The following is a 27,051-nucleotide window of genomic DNA, read 5'->3' on the forward strand; positions in this document are numbered from 1 at the left end:
TAGTTCCTCTTCACTTTCTGCCACAAGGGTGGTGTCATCTGCATATCTGAGGTTATTGATATTTCTCCCAGCAATCTTGATTCCAGCTTGTGCTTCTTCCAGCCCAGCGTTTCTCATGATGTACTCTGCATATAAGTTAAACAAGCAGGGTGACAATATACAGCCTTGACATACTCCTTTTCCTATTTGGAACCAGTCTGTTGTTCCATGTCCAGTTCTAAATGTTGCTTCCTGACCATCATGCAAAATGCTGGGCTGGATGAAGCACAAGCTGAAATCAAGATTGCCAAGAGAAATATCAATAACCTCAGATATGCAGATAACACCACCCTTATGGCAGAAAGCAATTAGGAACTAAAGAGCCTCTTGATGAAAGTGAATGAGAAGAGTGAAAAAAACTGGCTTAAAAATCAACATTCAGAAAACTAGCATCATGCCATCTGGTTCCATCACTTCACGGCGAATAGATGGGGAAACAATGAAAACAGTGAGAGACTTTATTTGGGGGGGGGGCCTCCAAAATCACTGCAGATGGTGACTGCAGCCATGAAATTAAAAGACGCTCACTCCTTGGAAGGAAAGTTATGACCAACCTAGACAGCATATTAAAAAGCAAAGACATTACTTTGCCAACAAATGTCCATCTACTCAAAGCTATGGTTTTTCCAGTAGTCATGGATGGATGTGAGAGTTGGACTATAAGGAAAGCTGAGTGCTGAAGAATTGATGCTTTTGAACTGTGGTGTTGAAGAAGACTCTTGAGAGTCCCTTAGGCAGCAAGAAGATCCAGCCAGTACATCCTAAAGGAAATCAGTCCTAAATATTCATTGGAAGGACTAATGCTGAATCTGAAGCTCCAATACTTTGGCCACCTGATGTGAAGAACCCGCTCATTGGGAAAGACCCTGATGCTGGGAAAGACTGAAGGCAGGAGGAGAAGGGAATGACAGAGGATAAGATGGTTGGATGGCATCACTGACTCAATGGATGTGAGTTTGAATAAGCTCTGGGAGTTGGTGATGGACAGGGAGGCCTGGCATGCTGCAGTCCATGGGGGCAAAGAGCCGGACATGACTGAGCTACTGAACTGAATTCTCCTTCCCTTCAATGCCTGTTGCTTGAGGGAAAACATACTGTATTGTTCTACACTCTACTCTCAATACCTGGAGCAGTATGTGGCAGGTGACAGGTGTCTAAAATATTTGCCAAAGGGACTTCCTTGTTGGTCCAGTGATTAACTCCCAACTTCCACTGCAGGGGGCACGGGTTCCTACCCTAGTTGAGGAAGATTCCATATGTTACATGATGGGGCAAAATAAAATGATAAGATAAAATAAAATAAAACACCTGATGTGAAATGAATGAATGAATCATCTCAGACCACATGGAATTAGGTCTCCCATCAGACCCCGCCTCCTCCTCCACACCACCCTCTCCACAGATGTACAGACAAACCCAAAGCCCCAGTGGGCACAGGACGCCCATTTCTGCTGGCCAGCTAACCTCAATCTCTCATGATGCAATGCCACTCCCTGATAAAACTGTCTGAGAGCTGCCCTTGTGGTGCCAACACTCTAAACACAGCCTCCACAAGTTCCTGGAGCTGACATCACTCCCCTTCCTTGGGGGACATGCTCTCTGTTCAAGGAAATCACCCACCAAGACAGCTCCAACCCACAAGGGCTTATCAGAAGCTGCTTGGGATCCACATGATAAACATCATGGCCTCTGCAGCACCTGGTCCTTCGGGCTCCCTCTTGTCCCTGGAGAGTTAGCAGGAGCTCTGCCAAGGGAGGATCCTGACACACCTTCCCCACCCATAGGGCAAAATAACAAACAACAGAGTAAGCTACCTTTAAGAGGGCCAGCGGGATCGAAGGCAGGCCCAGACCATGGCTCTCTCCGCCATCCTGCTCCTCATTATCTTCACTGGGCTCCTGCTCTTCTGGGGCCACCCTGTCTCCTGGGGCCGCCTCCCTCCTGGACCCTGGCCTCTTCCCTTCCTGGGGAATGTCTTGCAAATGGACCAGAAGGGCCTCCTCAAGTCTTTCCAGGCGGTGAGATGGAAAGAACAAGGGGGGTGGAATCATTAAAGAAGGGATTGGCTACCCACTCCAGTATTCTTGTCTGGAGATTTCCATGGACAGAGGAGCCTGGCTGGCTATACTCCATGAGATCACAAAGAGTTGGACACAACAGAGTGACTAACACTTTCATTTTATATATAGTAGTGTATATATGTTACTCCAAATTCCCCAAATTATCACACTCCCTTTCCCTACTAGGTAACTGTAAGTTTGTTTTCTAGATCTGTGATTCAACTTCTCTTTTGTAAACAAGTCTGTTTGTACCATTATTTTAAAGATTCAATGTATATGTGATACCATATATTTGTCTTTCTGTGTCTGACTTACTTTCTCAGGATGACATTTTCAAGGTCCATCTATGTTGCTGAAAATGGCATTACTTCATTGATTTTTATGGACGAGTAATATACCATTGCATATATATATGTACCACTTCTTTTTTACCCACTCCTCTATCTATGGGTATTTAGGTTGCCTCCATGTCCTGGCTATTGTAGACAGTGCTGCAGTAAACACTGGGTGGCATGTATCTTTTCAACTTATGATTTTCTTTGGATATAAGCTCAAGAGTGGGATTCCTGGGTCATAAGGCAACTATCTTTTTAGTTTTCAGAAGAACACCCATACTGTTCCCCATACTGGCTAGACCAATTTACATTCTTACCAACAGTGTAGGAGGGTTCCTTTGGAGAGAGACATTCGAATAGATGTGAGACTTTGAGCTGTGACACTGTGTGGGTTGGGAGGGAGAGATTTTATAGCTTGGATGTGGGGAGTCTCTGTAATTCTTTTTTTTTATTTTATTTTAAAAAATTTATTTATTTTAATTGGAGGCTAATTACTTTACAATATTGTAGTTGTTTTTGCCATACATTGACACGAATCAGTCATGGGTGTACATACGTTCTCCATAATGAACCGCCTCCCACCTCCCTCCCAATCCCATCCCTCTGGGTCATTCCAGTGCACCAGCCCTGAGCACCCAGTCTCATGCATCAAACCTGGACTGGCGATCTGTTTCACATATGATAATACACACGTTTCAATGCCATTCTCTCGGATCATCCCACCCTCGCCTTCTCCCACAGAGTCCAAAAGACTGTTCTATACATCTGTGTCTCTTTTGCTGTCTCGCATATAGGGTTATCATTACCATATTTCTAAATTCCATATATATGCATTAGTATACTGTATTGGTGTTTTTCTTTCTGACTTACTTCACTCTGTATAATAGGCTCCAGTTTCATCCACCTCATTAGAACTGATTCAAATATATTCTTTTTAATAGCTGAGTAATATTCCATTGTGTATACGTACCACAGCTTCCTTATCCATTCGTCTGCTGATGGACATCTAGGTTGCTTCCATGTCCTGGCTATTATAAACAGTGCTGCAATGAACATTGTGGTACATGTGTCTCTTTCAATTCTGGTTTCCTCAGTGTGTATGCCCAGCAGTGGGATTGCTGGGTCATATGGCAGTTCTATTTCCAGTTTTTTAAGGAATCTCCACACTGTTCTCCATAGTGGCTGTACTAGTTTGCATTCCCACCAACAATGAAAGAGGGTTCCCTTTTCTCCACATCCTCTCCAGCATTTACTGTTTGTATATTTCTGGATAGCAGCCATTCTGACCCGTGTGAAATGGTACCTCATTGTGGTTTTGATTTGCATTTCTCTGATAATGAGTGATGTTGAGCATCTTTTCATGTGTTTATTAAAAATGTGCATGTCTTCCTTGGAGAAATGTCTGTTTAGCTCTTTGGCCCATTTTTTTATTGGGTCGCTTATTTTTGTGGAATTGAGTTGCATGTGCTGCTTGTATATTTTTGAGATTAATTCTTTGTAAGTTGCTTTGTTTGCTATTATTTTCTCCCATTCTAAAAGCTGTCTTTTCACCTTGCTTATAGTTTCCTTTGTTGTGTGAAAGCTTTTAAGTTTAATTAGGTCCCATTTGTTTATTTTTGCTTTTATTTCCATTACTCTGGGAGGTAGGTCATAGAGGATCCTGCTGTGATTTATGTAGGAGAGTGTTTTGTCTGTTTTCCTCTAGGAGTTTTATAGTTTCTGGTCTTACATTTAGATCTTTAATCCATTTTTAGTTTATTTTTGTGTATGGTGTTAGAAAGTGTTCTAGTTTCATTCTTTTACAAGTGGTTGACCAGTTTTCCCAGCACCATTTGTTAAAGAGATTATCTTTTCTCTATTGTATATTCTTACCTCCTTTGTCAAAAACAAGGTGTCCATAGGTGTGTGGATTTATCTCTGGGCTTTCTATTTTGTTCCTTTGATCTATATTTCTGTCTTTGTGCCAGTACCATACTGTCTTGGTGACTGTAGCTTTGTAGTGTAGCCTGAAGTCAGGCAGGTTGATTCCTCCAGTTCCATTCTTCTTTTTCAAGATTGCTTTGGCTATTTGAGGTTTTCTGAGTTTTTTTTGTTTGTTTTTTTTATATTTCCATACAAATTGTGAAATTATTTGTTCTAGTTCTCTGAAAAATACCGTTGGTAGCTTGATAGGGATCGGATTGAATCTATAGATTGCTTTGGGTAATATACTCATTTTCACTATATTGATTCTTCCAATGCATGAACATGGTATATTTCTCCATCCATTTGTGTTCTCTTTGATTTTTTTCATCAGTGTTTTATAGTTTTTTATATATAGGTGTGTGTGTGTGTGTATATATATATATATATATATGTCTATATAGATATATTTTCTATATATGGGTCTTTTGTTTCTTCAGGTAGATATATTCCTAAGTATTTTATTCTTTTCATTGCAATGGTGAATGGAATTGTTTCCTTAATTTCTCTTTTTGTTTTCTCATTGTTAGTGTATAGGAATGCAAGGGATTTTTGTGTTAATTTTATATCTTGTAATTTTACTGTATGCTTTAGTAATTTTTTGGTGGAGTCTTTAGGGTTTCCAGTGTAGAGGATCATGTTGTCTGCAAACAGTGAGAGTTTCACTTCTTCTTTTCCAATCTGGATTCCTTTTATTACTTTTTCTTCTCTGATTGCTGTGGCCAAAACTTCCAAAACTAGGTTGAATAGTAGTGGTGAGAGTGGGCACCCTTTTCTTGTTCCTGACTTTAGGGGTAATGGTTTCCATTTTTCAGCATTGAGGATAATGCTTTCTGTGGGTTTGTCATATATAGCTTTTATTATGTTGAGGTATGTTCCTTCTATTCCTGCTTTCTTGAGTTTTTTTTTTTATCATAAATTGATGTTGAATTTTGTCAAAGGCTTTTTCTGCATCTATTGAGATAATCATATGGGTCTTATCATTCAATTTGTTAATGTGGTGTATTACATTGATTGATTTGCAGGCATTAATGAATCCTTGCATCCCTGGGATAAAGCCCACTTGGTCATGATGTATGATCTTTTAAATATGTTGTCAGATTCTGTTTGCTAGAATTTTGTTAAGGATTTTTGCATCTATGTTCGTCAGTGATATTGCCTGTAGTTTTCTTTTTTTGTGGCATCTTTGTCTGGTTTTGGTATTAGGGTGATGGTGGCCTCATAGAATGGTTTGGAAGTTTACCTTCCTCTGCAATTTTCTGGAAGAGTTTAAGTAAGATAGATGTTAGCTCCTCTCTAAATTTTTGGTAGAATTCAGCTGTGAAGCCGTCTGGCCCTAGACTTTTGTTTGCTGGAAGATTTCTGGTTACAGTTTCGATTTCCTTGCTTGTGATGCGTCTGTTAAGATCTTCTCTTTCTTCCTGGTTCAGTTTTGGAAAGTTATACTTTTCTAAGAATTTGTCCATTTCTTCCAAGTTGTCCATTTTATGGACATATAGTTGCTGATAGCAATCTCTTATGATTCTTTGTATTTCTGTGTTGTCTGTTGTGATTTCTCCATTTTCATTTCTAATTTTGTTGATTTGATTCTCCTCCCTTTGTTTCTTGATGAGTCTGGCTAACGGTTTGTCAATTTTATTTATCTTCTCAAAGAACCAGCTTTTAGCTTTGTTGATTTTTGCTATGGTCCCTTTTGTTTCTTTTGCATTTATTTCTGCCCTAATTTGTAAGATTTCTTTCCTTTTATTAACCCTAGGGTTCTTCATTTCTCCATTTTCTAGTTGCTTTAGGTGTAGAATTAGGTTATTTATTTGACTTTGTCCTTGTTTCATGAGGTAAGCCTGTAATGCTATGAACCTTCCCCTTAGCACTTCTTTTACAGTGTCCCATAGGTTTTGGGTTATTGTGTTTTCATTTTCATTCATTTCTATGCATGTTTTGATTTCTTTTTCGATTTCTTCTGTGATTTGCTAGTTATTCAGAAGCGTGTTGTTTAGCCTCCATATGTTGTAATTTTTAATAGGTTTTTTTTCCCTGTAATTGACATCTAATCTTACTGCATTGTGGTCAGAAAAGATTCTTGGAATGATTTCAATTTTTTTTTTTTTAATTTACCAAGGCTAGATTTATGGCCCAGGATGTGATCTATCCTGGAGAAGGTTCTGTGTACACTTGAGAAAAAGGTAAAATTCATTGTTTGGGGGTGAAATGTCCTATAGATATCAATTAGGTCTAACTGGTCCATTGTATCATTTAAAGTTTGTGTTTTCTTGTTAACTTTCTGTTTAGTTGATCTATCCATAGGTGTGAGTGGGGTATTAAAATCTCCCACTATTATTGTGTTTGTTAATTTCCCCTTTCTTGTTAGCATTTCCCTTACATAGTGCAGTGCTCCTATGTTGGGTGCATATATATTTATAATTGTTATATCTTCTTCTTGGATTGAGCCTTTGATCATTATGTAGTGTTCTTCTTTGTCTCTTTTCACAGCCTTTATTTTGAAGTCTATTTTATCAGATATGAGTATTGCTACTCCTGCTTTCTTTTGGTCTCCATTTGCTTGAAATATCTTTCTCCAGCCCTTCACTTTCGGTCTGTATGTGTCCCTTGTTTTGAGGTGGGTCTCTTGTAGACAGCATATATAGGGGTCTTGTTTTTGTATCCATTCAGCCAGTCTTTGTCTTTTGGTTGGGGCATTCAACCCATTTACATTTAAGGTAATTATTGATAAGTATGATCCCATTGCCATTTACTTTGTTGCTTTGGGTTCAAGCTTATACACCCTTTCTGTGTTTCCTGTCTAGAGAAGATCCTTTAGAATTTGTTGAAGAGCTGGTTTGGTGGTGCTGAATTCTCTGAACTTTTGTTTGTCTGTAAAGCTTTTGATTTCTCCTTCATATTTGAATGAGATCCTTGCTGGGTACAGTAATCTGGGCTGTAGGTTTTTCTCTTTCATCACTTTAAGTATGTCCTGCCATTCCCTTCTGGCCTGAAGAGTTGCTATTGAAAGATCAGCTGTTATCCTTATGGGAATCCCCTTGTGTGTTATTTGTTGTTTTTCCCTCGCTGCTTTTAATATTTGTTCTTTGTGTTTGATCTTTGTTAATTTGAATAATATGTGTCTTGGGGTGTTTCTCCTTGGGTTTATCCCATTTGGGACTCTCTGGGTTTCTTGGACTCGGGTGACTATTTCCTTCCCCATTTTAGGGAAGTTTTCAACTATTATCTCCTCAAGTATTTTCTCATGGCCTTTCTATTTGTCTTCTTCTTCTGGGACTCCTATGCTTCTAATATTGGGGCATTTAACATTGTCCCAGAAGTCCGAGGTTGTCCTCATTTCTTTTAATTCTTTTTTCTTTTTTCCTCTCTGCTTCATTTATTCCTACCATTCTATCGTCTACCTCACCTATCCTATCTTCTGCCTCCATTATTTTACTGTTGGTTCCCTCCAGAGTGTTTTTTATCTCATTTATTGCATTATTCATTATTGATAGACTCTTTTTTATTTCTCCTAGGTCCTTGTTAAACATTTCTTGCATCTTCTCAATCCTTGTCTCCAGGCTATTTATCTGTAACCCCATTTTGTTTTCAAGATTTTGAATCATTTTTACTATCATTATTCTGAATTCTTTTTCAGGTTGACTCCCTATCTCCTCCTCTTTTGTTTGGTTTGGTGGGCACTTATCATGTTCCTTTACCTGCTGAGTATTTCTCTGCCTTTTCATCTTGTTTAGATTGCTGTTTTTGGGGTGGCCTTTCTGTATTCTGGCAGTTTATGGTTCCTGTTTATTGTGGAACTTCCTCCCCGTGGGTGGGGTTGGATGAGTGGCTTGTCAAGGTTTCCTGGTTAGGGAAGCTTGCATTGGTATTCTGGTGGGTGGAGCCGGGTTTCTTCTCTCTGGAGTGCAATAAAGTGTCCAGTAGTGAGTTTTGAGATGTCTGTGGGTTTGGTGTGACTTTGGGCAGCCTGTATATTGAAGCTCAGAGCTATATTCCTGCGTTGCTGGAGAATTTGCATGGTATGTCTTGCTCTGGAACTTGTTGGCTCTTGGATGGTGCTTGGTTCAGTGTAGGTATGGAGACTTTTGGATGAACTCTTATCAATTAATGTTCCCTGAGTCAGGAGTTCTCTGGTGTTCTCAGGTTTTGAGCTTAAGCCTCCTGCCTCTGGTTTTCAGTCTTATTCTTATAGTAGCCTCAAGACTTCTCCATCCATACAGCACCAATGATAAAACATCTAGGTTAATGGTGAAAAGATTCTCCACACCTCTCTCACCCAGAGAGGTTCACAGACTTACATGGAGAAGGGTATAGGGAGAAGGGAGATAGATGTGACCAGGAGGAGAAGAGGAGAATCAAAAGGGGAGAGAGCAATCTATCCAGTAATCAATTCCTTATGTGCTCTCCACAGTCTGGAACCCTCAGAGAGGTTCATGAAGTTACATAGAGAAGAGAAGAGGGAGGAAGGAGATAGAGGTGACCAGAAGAAAAGAGGGGGAATCAAATGGAAAGAGACAGATCTAGGCAGTAATAAGTTCCCTAAATGTTCTCCACAGCCTGGAACACACAAAGAGATTCACAGAGAAGAGGAAGGGAGGAGATAGAGGTGACCTGGGGGAGAAAAAGGAGAGTCAAAAGGGGAAGAGAGTAATCAAGCCATTAATCACACTCCCAAGTAAAAATGGGTACTGAAGATTGGATTCTTAAAGGTACAAAATTGATAACAAATACCAAAAAGCAAAGATTAAAAATCCAGAGTAGAGGTTAGACTCTAAAAAAATACAATATTTTTTAAAAATCACAAAAATTATAAAAAATATAAATGAAGTTTGCTTTAAAAATAGGGTCCCCTTTTTTTTTTTTTGCAAGGTAATAATAGGTTATAAAAATGAAAAATACGGGAGTAATAGAGGACTTAACATTTTTTTAAATTTAAAAAAATTTTAAAGATTATAATAGTAAAAATATATCTAGGAATTTATCTGGACCTGTTGTGAAGCAACGGTATGGGGTTAGTTCAGTTTCAGACAGTTCTTTGCTTCAGCTTGTACTTATCAAGATCTATAGGCCCCTTCCAGTGTAGTCGTTGCTAATTACAGGGTTTTAATCTGTTGCACCTGTCACTTCCAAAGCAGTTCCCTCTGTTTATTTTGGCTTCTTCTGTTTGCAGGTCTCTTCAGTGTCTAATTTCTGCCCTGACACAAGGGGGCAAAGGTGGTCACTTATTTAGGCTCACTTGTTCAGTTGTGCTGTGGGGAGGGAGGAACACTGCAAACAAATATCACTGGCATGTGTGGGGAGTGCTCGCAGTGTCTCAGCCACACTGGGTTTGCCCCTGCTCACAGCGTGTGTGCTTTCCCAGTCTACACTGCTCAGGCTCCAGGTTGCTCTGCAGGGGAACTGTCTAAAGTGGGCCCTGGGTTGTGTGGATTTCCCAGGTCTAAGCCACTCAGGTTCAGGTTCTCAGGTACTCCACAAAGGCACAGATTCAGTTGGGCCTGTGTTTTGTGCCCTTCCCGGGTCCGAGCAGCTCAGGGACCAGGTGCTTGGTGAGCACACTCTCCCCAAGTAATGGGTGTCTCTTATTGCCTCCCCTGTCCCAGCCACTCAGTTTCCTGGATACACAGCAGGCACGCCATCTCAGGTGTACTATGTGTCTCTTCTGGGGGGCTGATCTCTGGCTGCAACCCTCCTGGTGGATGTCAACCGTCCAGAATCCCAGGAAGTCTTGGTCAGCAACTGGGAGCCTGCTTGCAGTTTGGTAGAGGAGGATGCCATCTCTGGGGCCGAGATTGCCCCTTTCTGGCTCTGGCTGCTGGGCTTTCTGTGGGATAGTTCTCTCTCTCTTCTTCCCCCCACCCCCCCCCCTCTGGCTATCCCACAGTTTGGGTTGCTATCTCACATTAGCTCTCTCAGATTGCCCTTGGGGCTTTCAGGCCCAGTCCTTACCCTAAGCAAAGCAGCCCACGCCTCCCTGTTCAGCCCCTGTTTGCAGGTGGTGGATGCTAGCGTCTGGGCTCCTTCTCTGCTGGGAGTTGCTGTTAGGCACATAATCTGTGGGTTTTATTTATTTATTTTTCCTCCTGGTTATGTTGCCCTCTGAGACTCCAAAACTCCCCCACAGATCCGCCGGTGAGAGGGTTTCCTGGTATTTGGAAGCTTCTCCTCTTTTAAGACTCCCTTCCCAGGATGGGTCTCTGTTCCTAACTTTTTTGTCTCTCTTTTTATCTTTTATATTTTGTCCTACCTTCTTTCAAAGACAATGGGCTGGATTTCTGGGTGCCTGATGTCCTCTGCCAGCATTCAGAAGTTGTTTTGTGGAATTTGCTCAGCGTTCAAATGTTCTTTTGATGAATTTGTCAGGGAGAAAGTGGTCTCCTTGTCCTATTCCTCTGCCAACTTAGGACCATGCCCTCTGTAATTCTTGAAAGCAAAGCTGGGAGGGCTCAGGGTAAAGTCAACAGAGGCAGATGCTTGGAGTCAGGTGATATATATGAGGTACAGAGGAGATGATAGAGTTCCAGTCTTTGCTCTTCCCTGATGGGGCTGTAGCCTGCAGGGTAGGCTAACTGGGAGGTGTGATCCAGGGGTGAGGTGGAGATCCTTCTCTTGAGTCAGAGAGTGAGACCTGGACTTTGCCCCTACAGCTACGGGAGAAATACGGGGATGTCTTTACTGTCTACCTGGGGTCTCGGCCTGCCGTCATCCTGTGGGGGTACGAGGCGATGAGGGAGGCCCTGGTGGATCAGGCCGAGGCATTCTCTGGCCGAGGGCACATCGCCATCCTTGACCCTGTCTTCCAGGGAACAGGTGAGTGGGGGACGAGGGTGAGGATTAGGTAGAGGAGGAAGGACTATTCCGTGTGTCTTCTCAACCTTCCTTCCATGCCCCACCATCAGGTGTGGTCTTTGCCAATGGAAAGTCATGGAAGGTTCTACGGCGATTCTCTGTGACCACCATGAAAGACTTTGGGATGGGTAAGCGGACTATTGAGGAACGAATAAAGAAGGAGGCTCAGTGTCTGGTGGAGGAGCTTCGGAAATCCCAGGGTGAGTGCAGGCTGGGTGGAGGTGGGGATGAGACGGGGTGAGAGAGAGAGGGAGAGGGCATATGACTGATAAAGAGAGATCCAGGGACAAAGACAGAGAGAGGCAGAAACAGGTTCAGAAAAAGAGAGGAGAAGGAGATAGAGACAGAAAAAGAGAAAGAGAATGAGGAAAAACAGAGAGAGACAGAGACTAGCAAAGAGAGAGGGAGAGGCAGAGAAAGTGGACAGAAGCACAGAGAGCATAGACAGAGAGAAACAGAGCAAAAGCAAGACAGATATGGAGAAGGTGACACAATAAATCTAGGAACAGAAACTTCAAGGAAAAGTGAAAGAAAAAAGTAAAGGGAGTAGGGAGTTATTAAAGTCAGGGGACACAGAATGTCAGTGAGGTTAAGGAGAGGGGCTACAAAGATATGGCAAGAGAACAGAGAAGAAGGAGTGAGTCTGAAAGAAAGTCAGCCCAAGACACAGACCAAGAAAAGCAACAAGAGACTCAGAGGTGAAGACTTTCAGAAAGAAAATCTTAGATACCCAATGAAAGCCCAGTCAGCCAAAAGAAAGACAAAGAAACTAATCAAAGGAGCTAGCATGAGATGGCACCAGCCAGGATGAGATGGCACCAGTCAGGTCAGAGCCAACCAGAAGGACTGTGCAGGGGACCCTTCCCCCTGACAGACCTCTCTCCTCAGGGGCCTACCTGGATCCTCATTTCCTCTTTAACTCTATCAGCGCCAACATAATCTGCTCCATTGTCTTTGGTGAGCGCTTTAATTACCAAGACCCTAGACTATTACGGCTGCTACATTTACTTAATGAAATCTTCATTATTCTCTGCTCCTTCTATACCCAGGTGAGTCATCAACTGCATAGTGGGCCAGCAATCAGGGTGGTGGACCCCAGGAAAAGATCAGATACTTTCTGTCCTGAACACTAAACATGGAAGGTTTAGTGGCCCTCCCAGGTGAGGCCATCCATCAGTTCGGGGGTCAGGATCAGGCCTTGGACAAGGACGGGCTTCCAGAGAAGGAAGCTCAGTAGATGTGAGAGTGACTGGAGCTTGGTGCAGAGGTCTATGCACCACTGTGTGTGTGTGTGTGTGTGCGTGTGTGCATGTGTATGAGTGTGCAGGTGTGCACTCTGTTGGGAGGCACACTCTCCAAGTCCACAGGGTGAACGATGCCCTTTAGATGTTGCTATGTGTGCAGATCAGAACATCAACACTCACAGAACCAGCCCAGTGAATACAATGGGTTCTGCACCTTGTCTGCTGCCCTGTAGGTGTTTGAAATTTTCCCGGGCATCTTGAAACACTTTCCTGGCACACACACCCGCTTGTACAGCATGATTCAAGAAGTGAAAGATTTTATCATTGAGAACATGGAGAGGCACCAGAAGATGCTTGATCCCAGTGGCCCTAAGGACTTCATTGATTCCTTCCTGCTTCGCATGGACAAGGCAAGACCTGCCCCGGATGGGTGTTGGGGGTGGGAAACAGAGTAATGGAAACCATATTGACATTGAACTAATATCTTTGGGTGCGATGTACCTGTTCTTTAAATGTTGAAGTAGTTCTCTAAGGATTAGCAAGAAAGCCAAGGTCCACAATCCTCCATTTTTTCCTATGCTTCCCCAAGCCTTCCTCCCAACAGCCTTTGAAGAGATGGTAAATAAGCAATTAACATATGTCCAGTAAGCTTTCTCTGAGACACAGCTCATTCCTTCCCCGAGTTGTGACAGAGTCAAGCCTGTTCTGATTGGTCAAGCTCCATGTATATTCAGATTGATAGAGACCAATGTCTGTTTTGATTGGTGCAGGCCAATGTCTGTTCTGATTGGTCTGGCAAGAGCCATACCAGTTGTTAAATATGGACAAGGCAATGGCTGCCCCGGGGGAGCCAGAAAGAGAGTGATGGACACACTCCTGACATTGAGTTAGTATATTTGTGTGGGATGTATGTGTTCTTTAAATGTTTAAATACTTCCCTAAGGATTAGCAAGCAGTCCATGGTCCAATCCCTCCCCTCTATTCCTTCCTAATCCTCTCCAAGCCTTCCTTCTGGAATGCTTTTAAAGAGATTAAGACCAAAGAGTTAATATATAGCCCAGTAAGCTTACTCTGAGATGGATCTCACTCCTTCCCCCAATTCTGGCAGGCACAGAACTGAGTTTGTTCTGATTAGTCAGAAGCCCACATCTGTTTTAACTGATTGAGACCAATGTCTGTTCTGGCCGAGTGCCTACTAGTTGTTAAATATCTTCAGCAATATCCCTGGAATGTCAGCTGCAAAGGCCAATCAGGAGTGCAATGACACCCAAGGACAGAGAGAATCAACAACAGCAATGACATCACCAAATTAAACTTTAACTTTCATTGAGCTTATCATACATTATCAAAATAACTCCATGAGGATGTGCTAAGGCACCAAGAGGTTATATTCCTTGCCCAAATACACACTGATGGTAAAAGTTAAGGTCTGAATTTGAAGTCCAGCACTTTCACTCCAGAGCTCACCCTTTTGGTACCTTTTTGGCCTTGATTAGAGAAAAAAAGGTTCAAGAAAAAGAATAACTGACACAAAGGAACATGGTGTTGATAGGGAGATAAAAAGACTCAGAAACTGGGAATTTCTGCAGAGGGAAATGTTATGAATCACCCATTCCCATCTCTAGGAGCGCTCAGATCCTGAGAGTGAGTTTCACCAGGAGAACCTCGTTCACACGGCGCTCTCACTGTTCTTTGCTGGTACAGAGACGTCCAGCTCCACACTCTGCTTTGGGTTTCTACTCCTTCTTAAGAACCCCGATGTCTTAGGTGAGCTGGGCTTATGGGAAGTAGGGGCCGGGGAGGAATGAGGGTCTTTAAGGCCATTCTGGAAGGCTGACAGGCTAAGACAGGTAACTTCTGTCCTGAGCAATCTGGGAGAAAAAAAAATCACCCCTAGAGGGCTCCCCTAGTAGCTCAGCTGGGAAAGAATCCTCCTGCAATGGGGGAGACCAGGGTTGGAACCCCGTGTTGGGAAGATCCCCTGGAAGAGGGCATGGCAACCCACTCCAATATTCTTGCCTGGAGAATCCCCATGGACAGAGGAGTCTGGTGGGCTATAGTCCATGGGATTGCAAGGAGTTGTATGCGACTGAGCAACTAAGCACAGCACACAGGCACTTGTAACTTGTAATAAAACTTTGCTAGGGACAAAGCTCTTTAAAGTTGACAAAACACTTTAGGATTTACTTTACAAAGAATTTTTCATGCAGGCAAGCACCACCTGGTTAGAAGTGTTTGTACTTATGAAGTGTTTTGCAATCTGCCCTGAGAGATGGTAAGGTGCCTTGTGGTTTTCAAAGAATGCTCCTTACGTAAAGCATTACCTTTTGCAGTGCATTTTGCTGTCTACTAAAGTACAGGATTCTCACCAACTACTCTTTTCAGTGGACTAAGAATTTGACTTTTTCACATATATTGCCAATTTACATGGAGAAGGAAATGGCCAATTTACAACTAATTAAAAAGCCCCTCCATTGGTTCTCATTTGATGGTCTGCAGATCAGACTTGGAGATACTCTCACCTCATCAGACTCCATTCTTTCATAGGAATAAATTTAAGGCCAGCCTGAGGGAATGACTTATCTAAAATCACATAGCACATGAGTGAGACAAAAGGAGATGACACCAGTTTCAGCTAGAACTCATTTTTAGTTGGAAAAGCAAAAAGCACCATTAATGAATGAATTTCCACCCACCCATCCTTACCCAAGTTACCCTCTGTCATAACTAGAGTAGAAACATCAGACAAGACTTCTCCACAAACCAGCTTCTGATATCTTTTTTGATGCTTTCGTTGAGAGGAATGATAACCCAACATCTTAGAAAAGAATTTACAAGACCCTCTCATCAGTCTGCAGGTCATTTTCAGGTCACTTGGTTGAGTCCACTGTTATGGGCGTTTATTGACATAACCTCCTCTCACCTGAACTGTTCTCAGAGAAAGTCCAGGCAGAAATCGACAGAGTGATTGGTGCACACCGTCTCCCAGCTCTGGAAGATCGGCCAAAAATGCCTTATACAGATGCTGTCATCCATGAGATTCAGAGATTCAGTGACCTAGTCCCTGTTGGTGTCCCCCACTCTGTCATCAAGGACACTCACTTCCGGGGATATTACCTCCCTAAGGTGAGACCAGCAGGGACACAAATCTTGATTGTAGGTGCTGTCTGCCTCCAATCCTATGGTTCATATCTGGTTGTTGGACTATGATAAGAATTTTCATTTCCAGATTTCTATGGAAGAGAAGAGATTTTAGAAAGATACTGAAGTCTTCTTTCTTCTTCTCAGTCATATTTATTACCTTTACAAGATATTAGGTTTACTGGAGGAAATAGAATATACTTTTGAAGCTTGTTATACAGTAGAGTTGGTTTTTTTGAACCTTATAAAATCATTTCTTCTTGATGTTTATATGAACCCATGTGTTTATATATATCCATACACACAACAATTGGTTCATACTGTGACAGTCACTTTGCAACTGAGTGACCTTGTCTTTCTATGCATCTAGCACAGTTTTCAATTTGTGTGTGTGTGTGTGTGTGTGTGTGTGTGTGTGTGTGTGTGAGTGTGCCTTTCTTTTTCTAATATAACAGTTTGCTGTGGATGTACTGTTCAGGTCAATGCCTATGGTTATAACTTTTTTTTTTTTTTTGTGGTAGCTTACATTGCTGAGTATAGGTGTACCTAGAGGTGATATCCAGAGTTTTGAATCACCCAATGAACAGCACCCATCAGGTTATATTCTGGCCCCTGTCTTGGAGTCAGCTCTTTATAGGGCTCTGCTGAGTCAGATGTGAACCTTTTAGTTGATGGATCATAAAGTAGACCAAGGGGTCTTGAGGCTGAGGGATCAGGGTGGTTGGTGAGGATACCTGGAGGGATGGGACACTAGCAACCAAATGGGGGAGAGTCATTTCAACATTCCTGCCACCACCTCTAGAGCCGCACAGTGGATGAAGCTCATTATCAGCTGTGGAGGCACCATAATAGATTCAGCCACTCTTTGTTAATGGTCATTTGGGTCCCGGGTCACAGAAACCCCAGTAAGATGGTGTGCACTGGGAGAGGGCATTAGAGGGCAGACAGCCTGAAACCACAATCACAGAAAAGTAACCAATCTAATCACATGGACCACAGCCTTGTCTAACTCAATGAAACTATGAGCCATGCCATCTAGGGCCACCAAAGATAGATGGGTCGTGGTGGAGAGTTCTGACAAAATGAAGTCTACTGGAGAGGAATGGCAAATCACTTCAGTAATCTTGCCTTGAGAGCCCAATAAACACTATGAAAAGGCAAAAAGATAGAACACTGTTAGATGAACTCCCCAGGTCAGTAGGTGCCCAATATGCTACTGAAGATCAGTAGAGAAATAACCCCGAAAAGAATGAAGAGATAGAGCCAAAGCAAAAACAACACCCAGTTGTGGATGTGGCTGGTGATGGAAGCAAGGTCTGATGTTATAAAGAGCAATATTGCATAGGCACCTGAAATGTTAGGTCCATGAATCAAGGCAAATTGGAAGTGGTCAAACAGGAGATGGCAAGAGTGAATGTAGACATTTTAGGAATCAGCGAACTAAAATGGACTGGAATGGGTGAATTTGACTCAGATGACCATTATATCTACTACTGTGGGCAAGAATCCCTTAGAAGAAATGGAGCAGCCATCATGGTCAACAAAAGGGTCCAAAATGCAGTACTTGGATGCAATCTCAAAACCACAGAATGATCTCTGTTCATTTCCAAGGCAAACCATTCAATATCACGGTAATGCAAGCCTAGGCCCCAACCAGCAATGCTGAAGAAGCTGAAGTTGAATGGTTCTGTAAAGACCTACAAGACCTTCTAGAACTAACACCCCAAAGAGATGTCCTTTTCATTATAGGGGACTGGAACACAAAAGTAGGAAGTCAGGAAACACCTGGAGTAACAGGCAAATTTGGCCTTGGAGTACAGAATAAAGAAGGGCAAAAGCTAATAGAGTTTTGCCAAGAGAACGCACTGGTCACAGCAAACACCCTCTTCCAACAACACAAGAGAAGACTCTACACATGGACATCACCAGATGGTCAACATCGAAATCAGATTGATTATATTCTTTGCAGTCAAAGATGGAGAAGCTCTATATAGTCAGCAAAAACAAGACCAGGAACTGACTGTGGCTCAGATCATGAACCCCTTATTGCCAAATTCAGACTTAAGTTGAAGAAAGTAGGGAAAACCACTAGACCATTCAGGTATGACCTAAATAAAATCCCTAAAGAATATACAGTGGAAGTGAGAAATAGATTTAAGTGATTGGATCTGGTAGACAGAGTGCCTGATGAAGTAAGAATGGAGGTTTGTGACACTGTATGGGAGACAGGGATCAAGACCAATCCTAAGAAAAAGAAATGCAAAAAGGCAAAATGGCTGTCTGAGGAGGCCTTACAAATAGTTTCAAAAAGAAGAGAAGTCAAAAGCAAAGGAGAAAAGGAAAGACATACCCATTTGAATGCAGAGTTCCAAAGAATAGCAAGGAGAGATAAGAAAGCCTCCCTCAGTGATCAGTGCAAAGAAATAGAGGAACATAATAGAATGGGAAAGACTAGAGATCTCTTCAAGAAAAGTAGAGATACCAAGGGAACATTTCAAGCAAAGATGGGCTCAATAAAGGACAGAAATGGTATGCACCTAACAGAAACAGAAGATATTAAGAAGAGTTGGCAAGAATACACAGAAGAGCTGTACAAAAAAAGATCTTCATGACACAGATAATCATGATGGTGTGATCACTCACCTAGAGCCAGACATCCTGGAATGTGAAGTCAAGTGGCCCTTAGGAAGCTTCACTATGAACAAAGCTAGTGGAGGTGATGGAATTCCAGTTGAACTCTTTCAAATCCTAAAAGAAGATGCTGTGAAAGTGCTGCACTCAATATGCCAGCAAATTTGGAAAACCCAGCAGTGGCCACAGGACTGGAAAAGGTCAGTTTTCATTCAAATCCCATAGAAAGGCAATGCCAAAGAATGCTCAAACCGCCACACAATTGCATTCATCTCACACACTAGTAAAGTAATGCTCAAAATTCTCCAAGCCAGGCTTCAGCAATATGTGAACCATGAACTTCCAGATATTCAAGCTGGTTTTAGTAAAGGCAGAGGAACCAGAGATTAAATTGCCAGCATCCATTGGATCATCAAAAAAGCAAGAGAGTTCCAGAAAAACATCTATTTCTGCTTTATTGACTACGCCAAAGCTTTTGACTGTGTGGATCACAACAAACTGTGGAAAATTCTGAAAGAGATGGGAATACCAGACCACCTGACCTGCCTCTTGAGAAACCTGTATACAGGTTAGGAAGAAACAGTTAGAACTAGACATGGAACAACAGACTGGTTCCAAATAGGAAAAGGAGTATGTCAAGGCTGTGTATTGTCACCCCGCTTATTTAACTTATATGCAGAATATATCATGAGAAATGCTGGGCTGGATGAAGCACAAGCTGCAATCAAGATTGCTGGGAGAAATATCAATAACCTCAGTTATACAGATGACACCACCCTTAGGGCAGAAAGTGAAGAATTAAAGAGCCTCTTGGTGAAAGTGAAAGAGGAGAGTGAAAAGGTTGACTTAAAGCTCAACATTCAGAAAACTAAGATCATGACGTCTGGTCCCATCACTTCATGGCAAATAGATTGGGAGACAGTGGCAGACTTTATTTTTCTGGGCTCCAAAATCACTGCAGATGGTGACTGCAGTCATGAAATTAAAAGACACTTGCTCCTTGGAAGAAAAGCTATGACCAACCTAGACAGCATATTAAAAATCAGAGACATTACTTTGCCCACAAAGGTCTGTCTAGTCAAAGGTACAGTTTTTCCAGTAGTCATGTATGGATGTGAGTTGGACTATAAAGAAAGCTGAGCACCAAAGAATTGATGCTTTTGAACTGTGGTGTTGTAGAAGACTCTTGAGAGACCCTTGGACTGCAAGGTGATCCAACCAGTCCATCCTAAGGGAAATCAGTCCTGAATGTTCATTGGAAGGACTGATGTTAGAAGCTGAAACTCCATTATTTTGGCCACCTGATGTGAAGAGCTGACTTATTGGAAAAGACCTTGATGCTGGGAAAGATTGCGGGTGGGAGGAGAAGGGGATGACAGAAGATGAGATGGTTGGAAAGCATCACCAACTCAATGGAGATGAGTTTGAGTAAATGCTGGGAGTTGGTGATGGACAGGGAGGCCCTAACATCCATGGGGTTGCAAAGAGTCAGACACCACTGAGCAACTGAACTGATGAACTGATGGTTCCACTTGTTTTTAACATCCTCTTAGGGCATTACTGTGTACCCCATCCTGAGCTCTGCCCTCCAAGACCCACGCCACTTTGAGAAGCCAAATGCCTTCTATCCTGGCCACTTCCTGGATGCGCAGGGCAACTTCAGGAGGCCAGAAGTCTTCATCCCATTCTCCATGGGTAAGTCATGCTCTTTCTTCCCCATGAAAGTGCCTGCTCACTCACGCTCTGTGTGTGACTTTCTTTCTTGATCCAACTCCAAACACCAGGTGAACGTTTTGGGGAAAAAATGACAATTTTGAAGGATAGAGAAAGACATCTACAGAGTCAAAGATAGTGTGAAGGGGAAAAGAAGGGATGAGGTATGATGGAGGAGGAAGATAAAGACTCAGCGACAGAGATAAAGTGGCAGCACAGACACACACTTGCACACTCAAAATAATAGACAAATAAATGATCCATTACCAAGCACCTGTTATGTGCTAAGATCAGGGAAAGGCATTTCCCACATTTTCTCTGAAAATTAAAATAACCATTATTTTTCTAATTTATACAAAGCAAGAAAGAATAAAATTCAATTTGAAAATCACCTGTAACTTACTACTCAATCAGACTTATTAATAACAGAAGATGTCCTTTTATTAGTATGTATACAAACACAAAGGTTTATATGGATAGGTAGTAGGTAGATAAATAGGTACATACTTGTATACACAGATAGATATGTAGACAATAGGTAAGAAAATGAAAGAATAGTAAAAAGAAAGGAAGATTCAATGATTTGTTTCTCATTTGTCAATGGTTAATCCAAGCCATGGACTAGTGTGAGGTTCAGAAGGCACTTAAAGAACAGAGATTTAAAGAATATTCATTCTTGGATTTGCATGTGTGCCCTGATTCAATCAGGTTTCCCATGTGGTTCAGTGGTAAGAAATCCACCTGCCAATGCAGGAGACACAGTTTCGCTCCCTGGGTCAGGAAGATCCCCTGGAGAAGGAAAGGGCAACTCACTCCAGGATTCTTGCGTGGGAAATCCCAAGGACAGAGGAGCCTGGTGGGCTACAGGCCATGGGGTCGCAAAAGAGTCAGACACAACTGGGCAACTATACAACAAAACTTAATTCAATCATCTATAAGATAATTCAACTTTTAGTCACTGACTTGAACTTTATCATATCAAAAAATTTCAATCTGAGTAGATCTAATTCTGGTTCATTTACTGATCTGTCTTTCTATCTATATAATACTGCTTGACTATTTCTACCCAAGAAATACATTTTAATATTTTACAGTTGCTAGTCTCTCTGTATTACTCCTCTTCTATAGATAGTTTTATGGTTATTTTAAACATATTTTGTTTTTCTTCCAAGTGTCCTTTGGAATTATTTTGTCAAAGTCTCAAAAACTCCCCCTGGAATTTTATTAAGATTAACGTGAATTTGTAGTTTGCATTGAATAACTTTGACAGCTTTACAAATTTGAATAACTTTGATAGCCCAGTCAAGAAGAAGGGCTTCCCAGGTGGCTCAATGGTAAAGACTATGCCTGCCAATGCAGGAGACACAGGTTCAACTCCTTGGTTGGGAAGATCCCCTGAAGGAAGAGATGGTAACCCACTCCAGTATTCTTGCCTGGGAAACTCCATGGACAGAAGAGCCTGGCAGGCTACAGTCTGTGGGCTCACAAAGAGCTGGACACGACTGAGCACACACACAGTCAAGAAGATAACATTTCCTTTGAATCAACTCTATATCAGTTGAATTTTTTTTAAAACTATGTTTTTAATACTTCTAGCTAGATTTATTCCTAAGAAACATGAGAAGAGATTGTTGCTATTGTTGATATAACCTCTTTGTCAGCTCAGGCTGCCATAATAAAAGGCTACAGACTGGGTGGCTTACACAACAGAAATTCATCTCCTCATATTTCTGGAGGCTGGAGGTCTTTTCTCAGAGAGCCAGCATGGTCAAGTTCTCGTGGGGTCTGTCTTCTGGCTCACACACGGCAGCCATCTTGCTGTGACCTCACGTGGTAGAATGAGGGCTTTGGTATTACTTCCTCTTCTATAAGAACTCAATCCCTTGGAATTGTTTTTACCACATGAGAGCATTCTTCCTCCTTGCCTCCCTCCATTCCTTCCTCCCTTTCTTCCTCTTTAGTAGCTTTTTCTTCTGATTATAGAGCTAACGTATGGTTGAAAGTTTAGAGAATACAAAACGGTATAATTTTTAAACAAACAAAGAAGAACAAACAAACAAAGAAGAACACTATTCCCTCATGAAGGCCTAAGGAACATTTCTAATGAGCTTATCTAAACTTTATGGGCTTCTCAGATGGTGCTAGTGGTAAAGAACTTGCCTGCCAATGCAGGAGGGGTAAGACACAGATAGATTCAATCCTTGGGTTGGGAAGATCCCTAGGAGGAGGGCGTGGCAACCCACTCCAGTATTCTTGCCTGGAGAATCCCATGGACAGAGGAGCCTGGTAGACTACAGCCCATAGGTCGCAAACAGTCCATCAAAATGGAAGTGACTTAGCAAGCATGCATGCAAACCTAATAACCAGACTTTGCTGATGGTTGAGTGGTTAAGACCTCAGACTCCCACTGCAGCGGGCATGGGTTCCATCCCTGGTCAGGGAGCTAAGATGTCACACACCGTGAGGGGCAGCCAAAAAGAGAAGATCAACCCAATTACTTTCTAAGATCCTTTCTTCAAATACCATTGCGTTGGAAGTTAGGGCTGCAACATATAAATTCTGAAAGGACACAATTAAGTTGACAGCAATTTTTTTGGTGTAGTATTTTAAATTTTTAGAATAGGTATATCAGAAATCCATTGGTATTTTGAAATGTATATTTCTGTCAGAACCGGACAGTTTCCTTATATTACTTTTATAAGTAACCATTTTTCATTCTCTTGGGTTTTCCAAATAATTGGTGTTAGCATCTGCAAGTGATGATATTTTGACTTTTCTGTTTCTTATGTTAAAGTCACATGTTTTCCCTAATATCATGAACTAGCACCTCTGGAATCATGTGAAGTAATAGTAGTGACAGAAAAAGTAGTGACTTTTTTTTTTTTTTAGTTCTACCACTTTATTGCTACCAACCCATCTCCCTCCACCCTCGTGCACACATGCTCAGTCATGTAACCCCATGGACTGCAGCCCGCCAGGCTCCTCTGTCCAAGGACTTTTCCAGGCAAGAATACTGGAGTGGGTTGCCATTTCCTTCTCCTTGACTTCTAACTTTAAGGAGAATATTTTTATTTTCTCTCTTAAGCTTAATGATGGTTATGATCTATTCCAGATATTTTATGGCTGTTCTAACATATTTCATTGTTCAGTCAATAAGTCATGTCTGACTTTTTATGACCCCTGCAGCATGCCAGGCTTCCCTGTCCTTCATTATCTCCCAGAGTTTGCTCAAATTCATGTCCATTGAGTCAGTGATCCTACCATATATTTTTCTCAATTCTATTCTCTTTTTTGGCCACAATGCACATATTGTGGGATCTTAGATCTCTGCCTGGGAATTGAACCTGTGAAAATGCGGAGTACTAACCACTGGACTGCCAGAGAAGGTCCCAATTTTTCTCAATTCTAAATGAAATTAAGGAAAGATCTTTTTAATCTCTATTTTACAACAAGCTTTTATTTTTTGAAAAATTTGATCAGGATGTTATATTGAGTATTAATAATCTTTTCAGGCCCTGTCAATATGATCAAGTTGCTTTTCTCCTTTGATGTCTGAGTGTTGACTCATTCTCTCTCTTATAGAATTGGAAAAAGAGAGGCTTAGGGTCCAGGGGACTTGCCCAAGCCCCTGTAGAAAGTCATGATCTACGGAGGTCAGGGCAGGGCTAAGCTGTGATAAACTTTCTGAACATCTCAGCAACTTAAAGCCAAAAGATTGTTTTCCTGGTCATGCAACATGCCCATCCCAGACCATCACAGTCGTGTAGAAAAAGGAGTTAACGAGGACTCTATCCTGAAACAGGAAGACAGGGGGAAAACAGCGTGACATGTATAAGTTTAGCCCTCACTTCATGGGACTAAGAAAATCCAATCCAAGTTCAATGTAGCTGAGATGTTATACACCCAGAGGTGATCTATGAATAGCTTATGAAGCATAGTGAACTTAGCCATACACACAAGGCAGCTCTCTGTGCTCTTTCCTTCTCATGAGACTGCGGGTCAACAGGATATAGTGGAAACTCTAGCCCAGCCCAGGAGCATGCTGGCCTCACCCTTGGTTATTTCAGTGGACACAGCCTGTGCTGAAGTCCGTGGATACTTAGGGCTCCACCTCGATGGGACAATTTGTGATGGTCAACCTCATCGTGCAGGAAGATACGAGTAGGTGTTATGAGATTCAGAAAAATGGGGGCAAAGGTGGACAGAATGCTATTCAAATCTTTATAAGCATGAAGTGGGCATGACCAGTCAGAACCTCCACAGGTTGGGGTGTGGGGATTGGGTCCGGGAGGCTGACTTTGTTGGCTGCTGATTGTGGGCAGGACCAAGGAGCTGGGAGGAGGGTCAAGATGGCCAGAAAAGTGAGGACACTGAGAAGCTTAGAGCAAATGATCAGATGTAGGTCAATATTTGATCAGCCAGGTGCCCACCTACTCCAGGATAAGCCAGAAGTTTCAGCTCCCCTGAACCCCTCTCTCATGGTCCTCATACCTAGAACATACTGCCACAGATTTCTCTAGCATTTTCACATTTTTTTTCTCATAAATTGGCTTAGTTGACAGTATACTTAACAAGAGACACACAGAAAATGAAAGAACTTGAGACACAAAAGGACTTGGTACCAGGAGGGACAGAGAAGGGCACTGTACTGGATAATCCTAGAGGAAGCAGAACTGAAATACGAGATAGAAATATGCAAACACTGCTCACCCTACACCCGCCCCCACTCTCAGCCCCTACTGATGTTGTTGGTGTTGTTGGTACTGAGGACAAGAATAGGATCAGAACACCTCACATGTAAATCTATGTAAATGAACATGCCAATATCCTGGGGTTTCAGGGAGTGGGGCAACCAAGTGTTCTCAAGTTCAGCTTCATGTTGATGAACTTTTACTTTTTGCTTGTCACCATCTACTCTGCACACCCCTGCCCTCCTCCTTTTTCAAGTTGAAGTAGCTAATTCAGCCCTCAATATCTGTGCTGTGTGACTCCAAAATAGCTCCCCTAACCTCTCTGATCTTATCCTCCAATGATACTCCCTCCCTTACACCCGCAGGAAAACGCCTCTGTCTGGGTGAGAGCCTGGCCCGCTCAGAGCTCTTCCTCTTCTTGGCCTCTCTGCTGCAGAACTTCTCCTTGGGGTCTCCCAAGGCCCCTGAAGACATCGACCTCACGCCCAGGGAGAATGGGCTGGGGAGAGCGCCCCCTGTGTTCCAGGTCCGCTTCCTGCCCCGCAGAGGAGGAGGAGGGCAAGAAGAGGAACAGATGTCCTCTGAGTCCTTGCATCTGGCCCCTGACTCTGACTGGAATTAACATGTGCAAGCTCCACCCTGCTCCACCACTTTCTCCTGTGGAAAGTCCCTATTGTGGTCTCTCCATCATCCAGCCTGCTGTAGTCGCCACTCATCCCTAGATGGCCTACACTGTTGACTGAGGATATTTCAGGGTCAAGAAATACAGGCTGGACTTCCCTGGTGGTCCAGTGGTAAAGAATCCAGCTACCAGTGCAGAGGACATAGATTCAGTTCCTGATTTGGAAAGATTCCACATGCCATGAGGCAACTGGGCCTGTGTGTCTCAGCTACTGAAGCCCTTGCTCTAGAGCCTGGGCTCCACAACAAGAGAGGCCACCGCAATGAGAAACTCGAGTAGCGCAGTTAGAGAGTAGTCTCCGATCACCGCAACTAGAGAGAAAGCCCACATGCTGCAACAAAGATCCAAGTGCAGCTGAAAACAAACAAATAAATAAAATTTTAAAAAAAGAATTAGCTTCAATAACTTAGTGTTACCACCATCCCTAGAACAGTTAGGGTAACTAAGGCCCCAGAGGAGGGCAAGATTTAGACCCAGGCTTACCCAGAACAGCAGCATCAGCACAGGTCTCCTGCCTCCCTCCCCTTGTCTCCACCTACTCTGCATACCCCTGCCCTCCTCCTCCGTTGAATTGAAATGGCTAATTCAACCCTTAACTTCTGCACTGCATGACTCCAAAATACCTCTTACCTCCCTGATCTTATCCTCCAAAACCAGTGAAACCAAAATAAAATTCTGTTCTTTCTGGACAACGGCTATCTGTGCTGCCTGTCTCTCTTTTTAGGTCAAATTCGCATATTGTAACATTAACCACAGCTATTTTAAGGTGTACATTTCTTTTATATTTTGTCCTACCTCCTTTCGAAGACAATGGGCTGCTTTTCTGGGAGCCTGATGTCCTCTGCTAGCGATCAGAAGTTGTTTTGTACGCATGAAAAGATGCTCAACATCACTCATTATCAGAGAAATGCAAATCAAAACCACAATGAGGTACCATTACATGCCAGTCAGGATGGCTGCTATCCAAAAGTCTACAAGCAATAAATGCTGGAGAGGGTGTGGAGAAAAGGGAACCCTCTTACACTGTTGGTGGGAATGCAAATTAGTACAGCCACTATGGAAAACAGTGTGGAGATTTCTTAAAAAGCTGGAGATAGAACTGCCATATGACCCAGCAATCCCACTTCTGGGCATACACACCAAGGAAACCAGATCTGAAAGAGACACGTGCACCCCAATGTTCATCGCAGCACTGTTTATAACAGCCAGGACATGGAAGCAACCCAGATGCCCATCAGCAGACGAATGGATGAGGAAGCTGTGGTACATATACACCATGGAATATTACTCAGCCATTAAAAAGAATTCATTTGAATAAGTTCTAATGAGATGGATGAAACTGGAGCCCATTATACAGAGTGAAGTAAGCCAGAAAGATAAAGACCATTACAGTATACTAACACATATATATGGACTTTAGAAAGATGGTAACGAGAACCCTATATGCAAAACAGAAAAAGAGACTCAGATGTATAGAACAGACTTGTGGACTCTGGGAGAAGGCGAGGGTGGGATGTTTCAAGAGAACAGCATTGAAACATGTATATTATCTAGGGTGAAACAGATCACCAGCCCAGGTTGGGTGCATGAGACAAGTGCTCGGGCCTGGTGCACTGGGAAGACCCAGAGGGATCGGGTGGAGAGGGAGGTGGGAGAGGGGACCGGGATGGGGAATACATGTAAATCCATGGCTAATTCATTTCA

General features: G+C 42.5%; 1 protein-coding gene across 1 annotated transcript; it reads left to right on the plus strand.

Moving 5' to 3' along the window:
• Positions 1–1,892: 1,892 nt before the first annotated feature.
• LOC139029863 (cytochrome P450 2B4-like) lies at positions 1,893–26,703 on the plus strand. Its single transcript, XM_070450826.1, has 9 exons — positions 1,893–2,057; positions 11,044–11,206; positions 11,296–11,445; positions 12,134–12,294; positions 12,723–12,899; positions 14,115–14,256; positions 15,428–15,615; positions 19,815–19,956; positions 25,031–26,703. The coding sequence occupies exons 1-9, from the start codon at positions 1,893–1,895 to the stop codon at positions 25,285–25,287; spliced, it is 1,545 nt and encodes a 514-aa protein (XP_070306927.1). The 3' UTR covers positions 25,288–26,703.
• Positions 26,704–27,051: the final 348 nt, after the last annotated feature.

The sequence above is a fragment of the Odocoileus virginianus genome, chromosome 20, assembly GCF_023699985.2.
Source record: "Odocoileus virginianus isolate 20LAN1187 ecotype Illinois chromosome 20, Ovbor_1.2, whole genome shotgun sequence".
Classification (NCBI taxonomy): domain Eukaryota; kingdom Metazoa; phylum Chordata; class Mammalia; order Artiodactyla; family Cervidae; genus Odocoileus; species Odocoileus virginianus.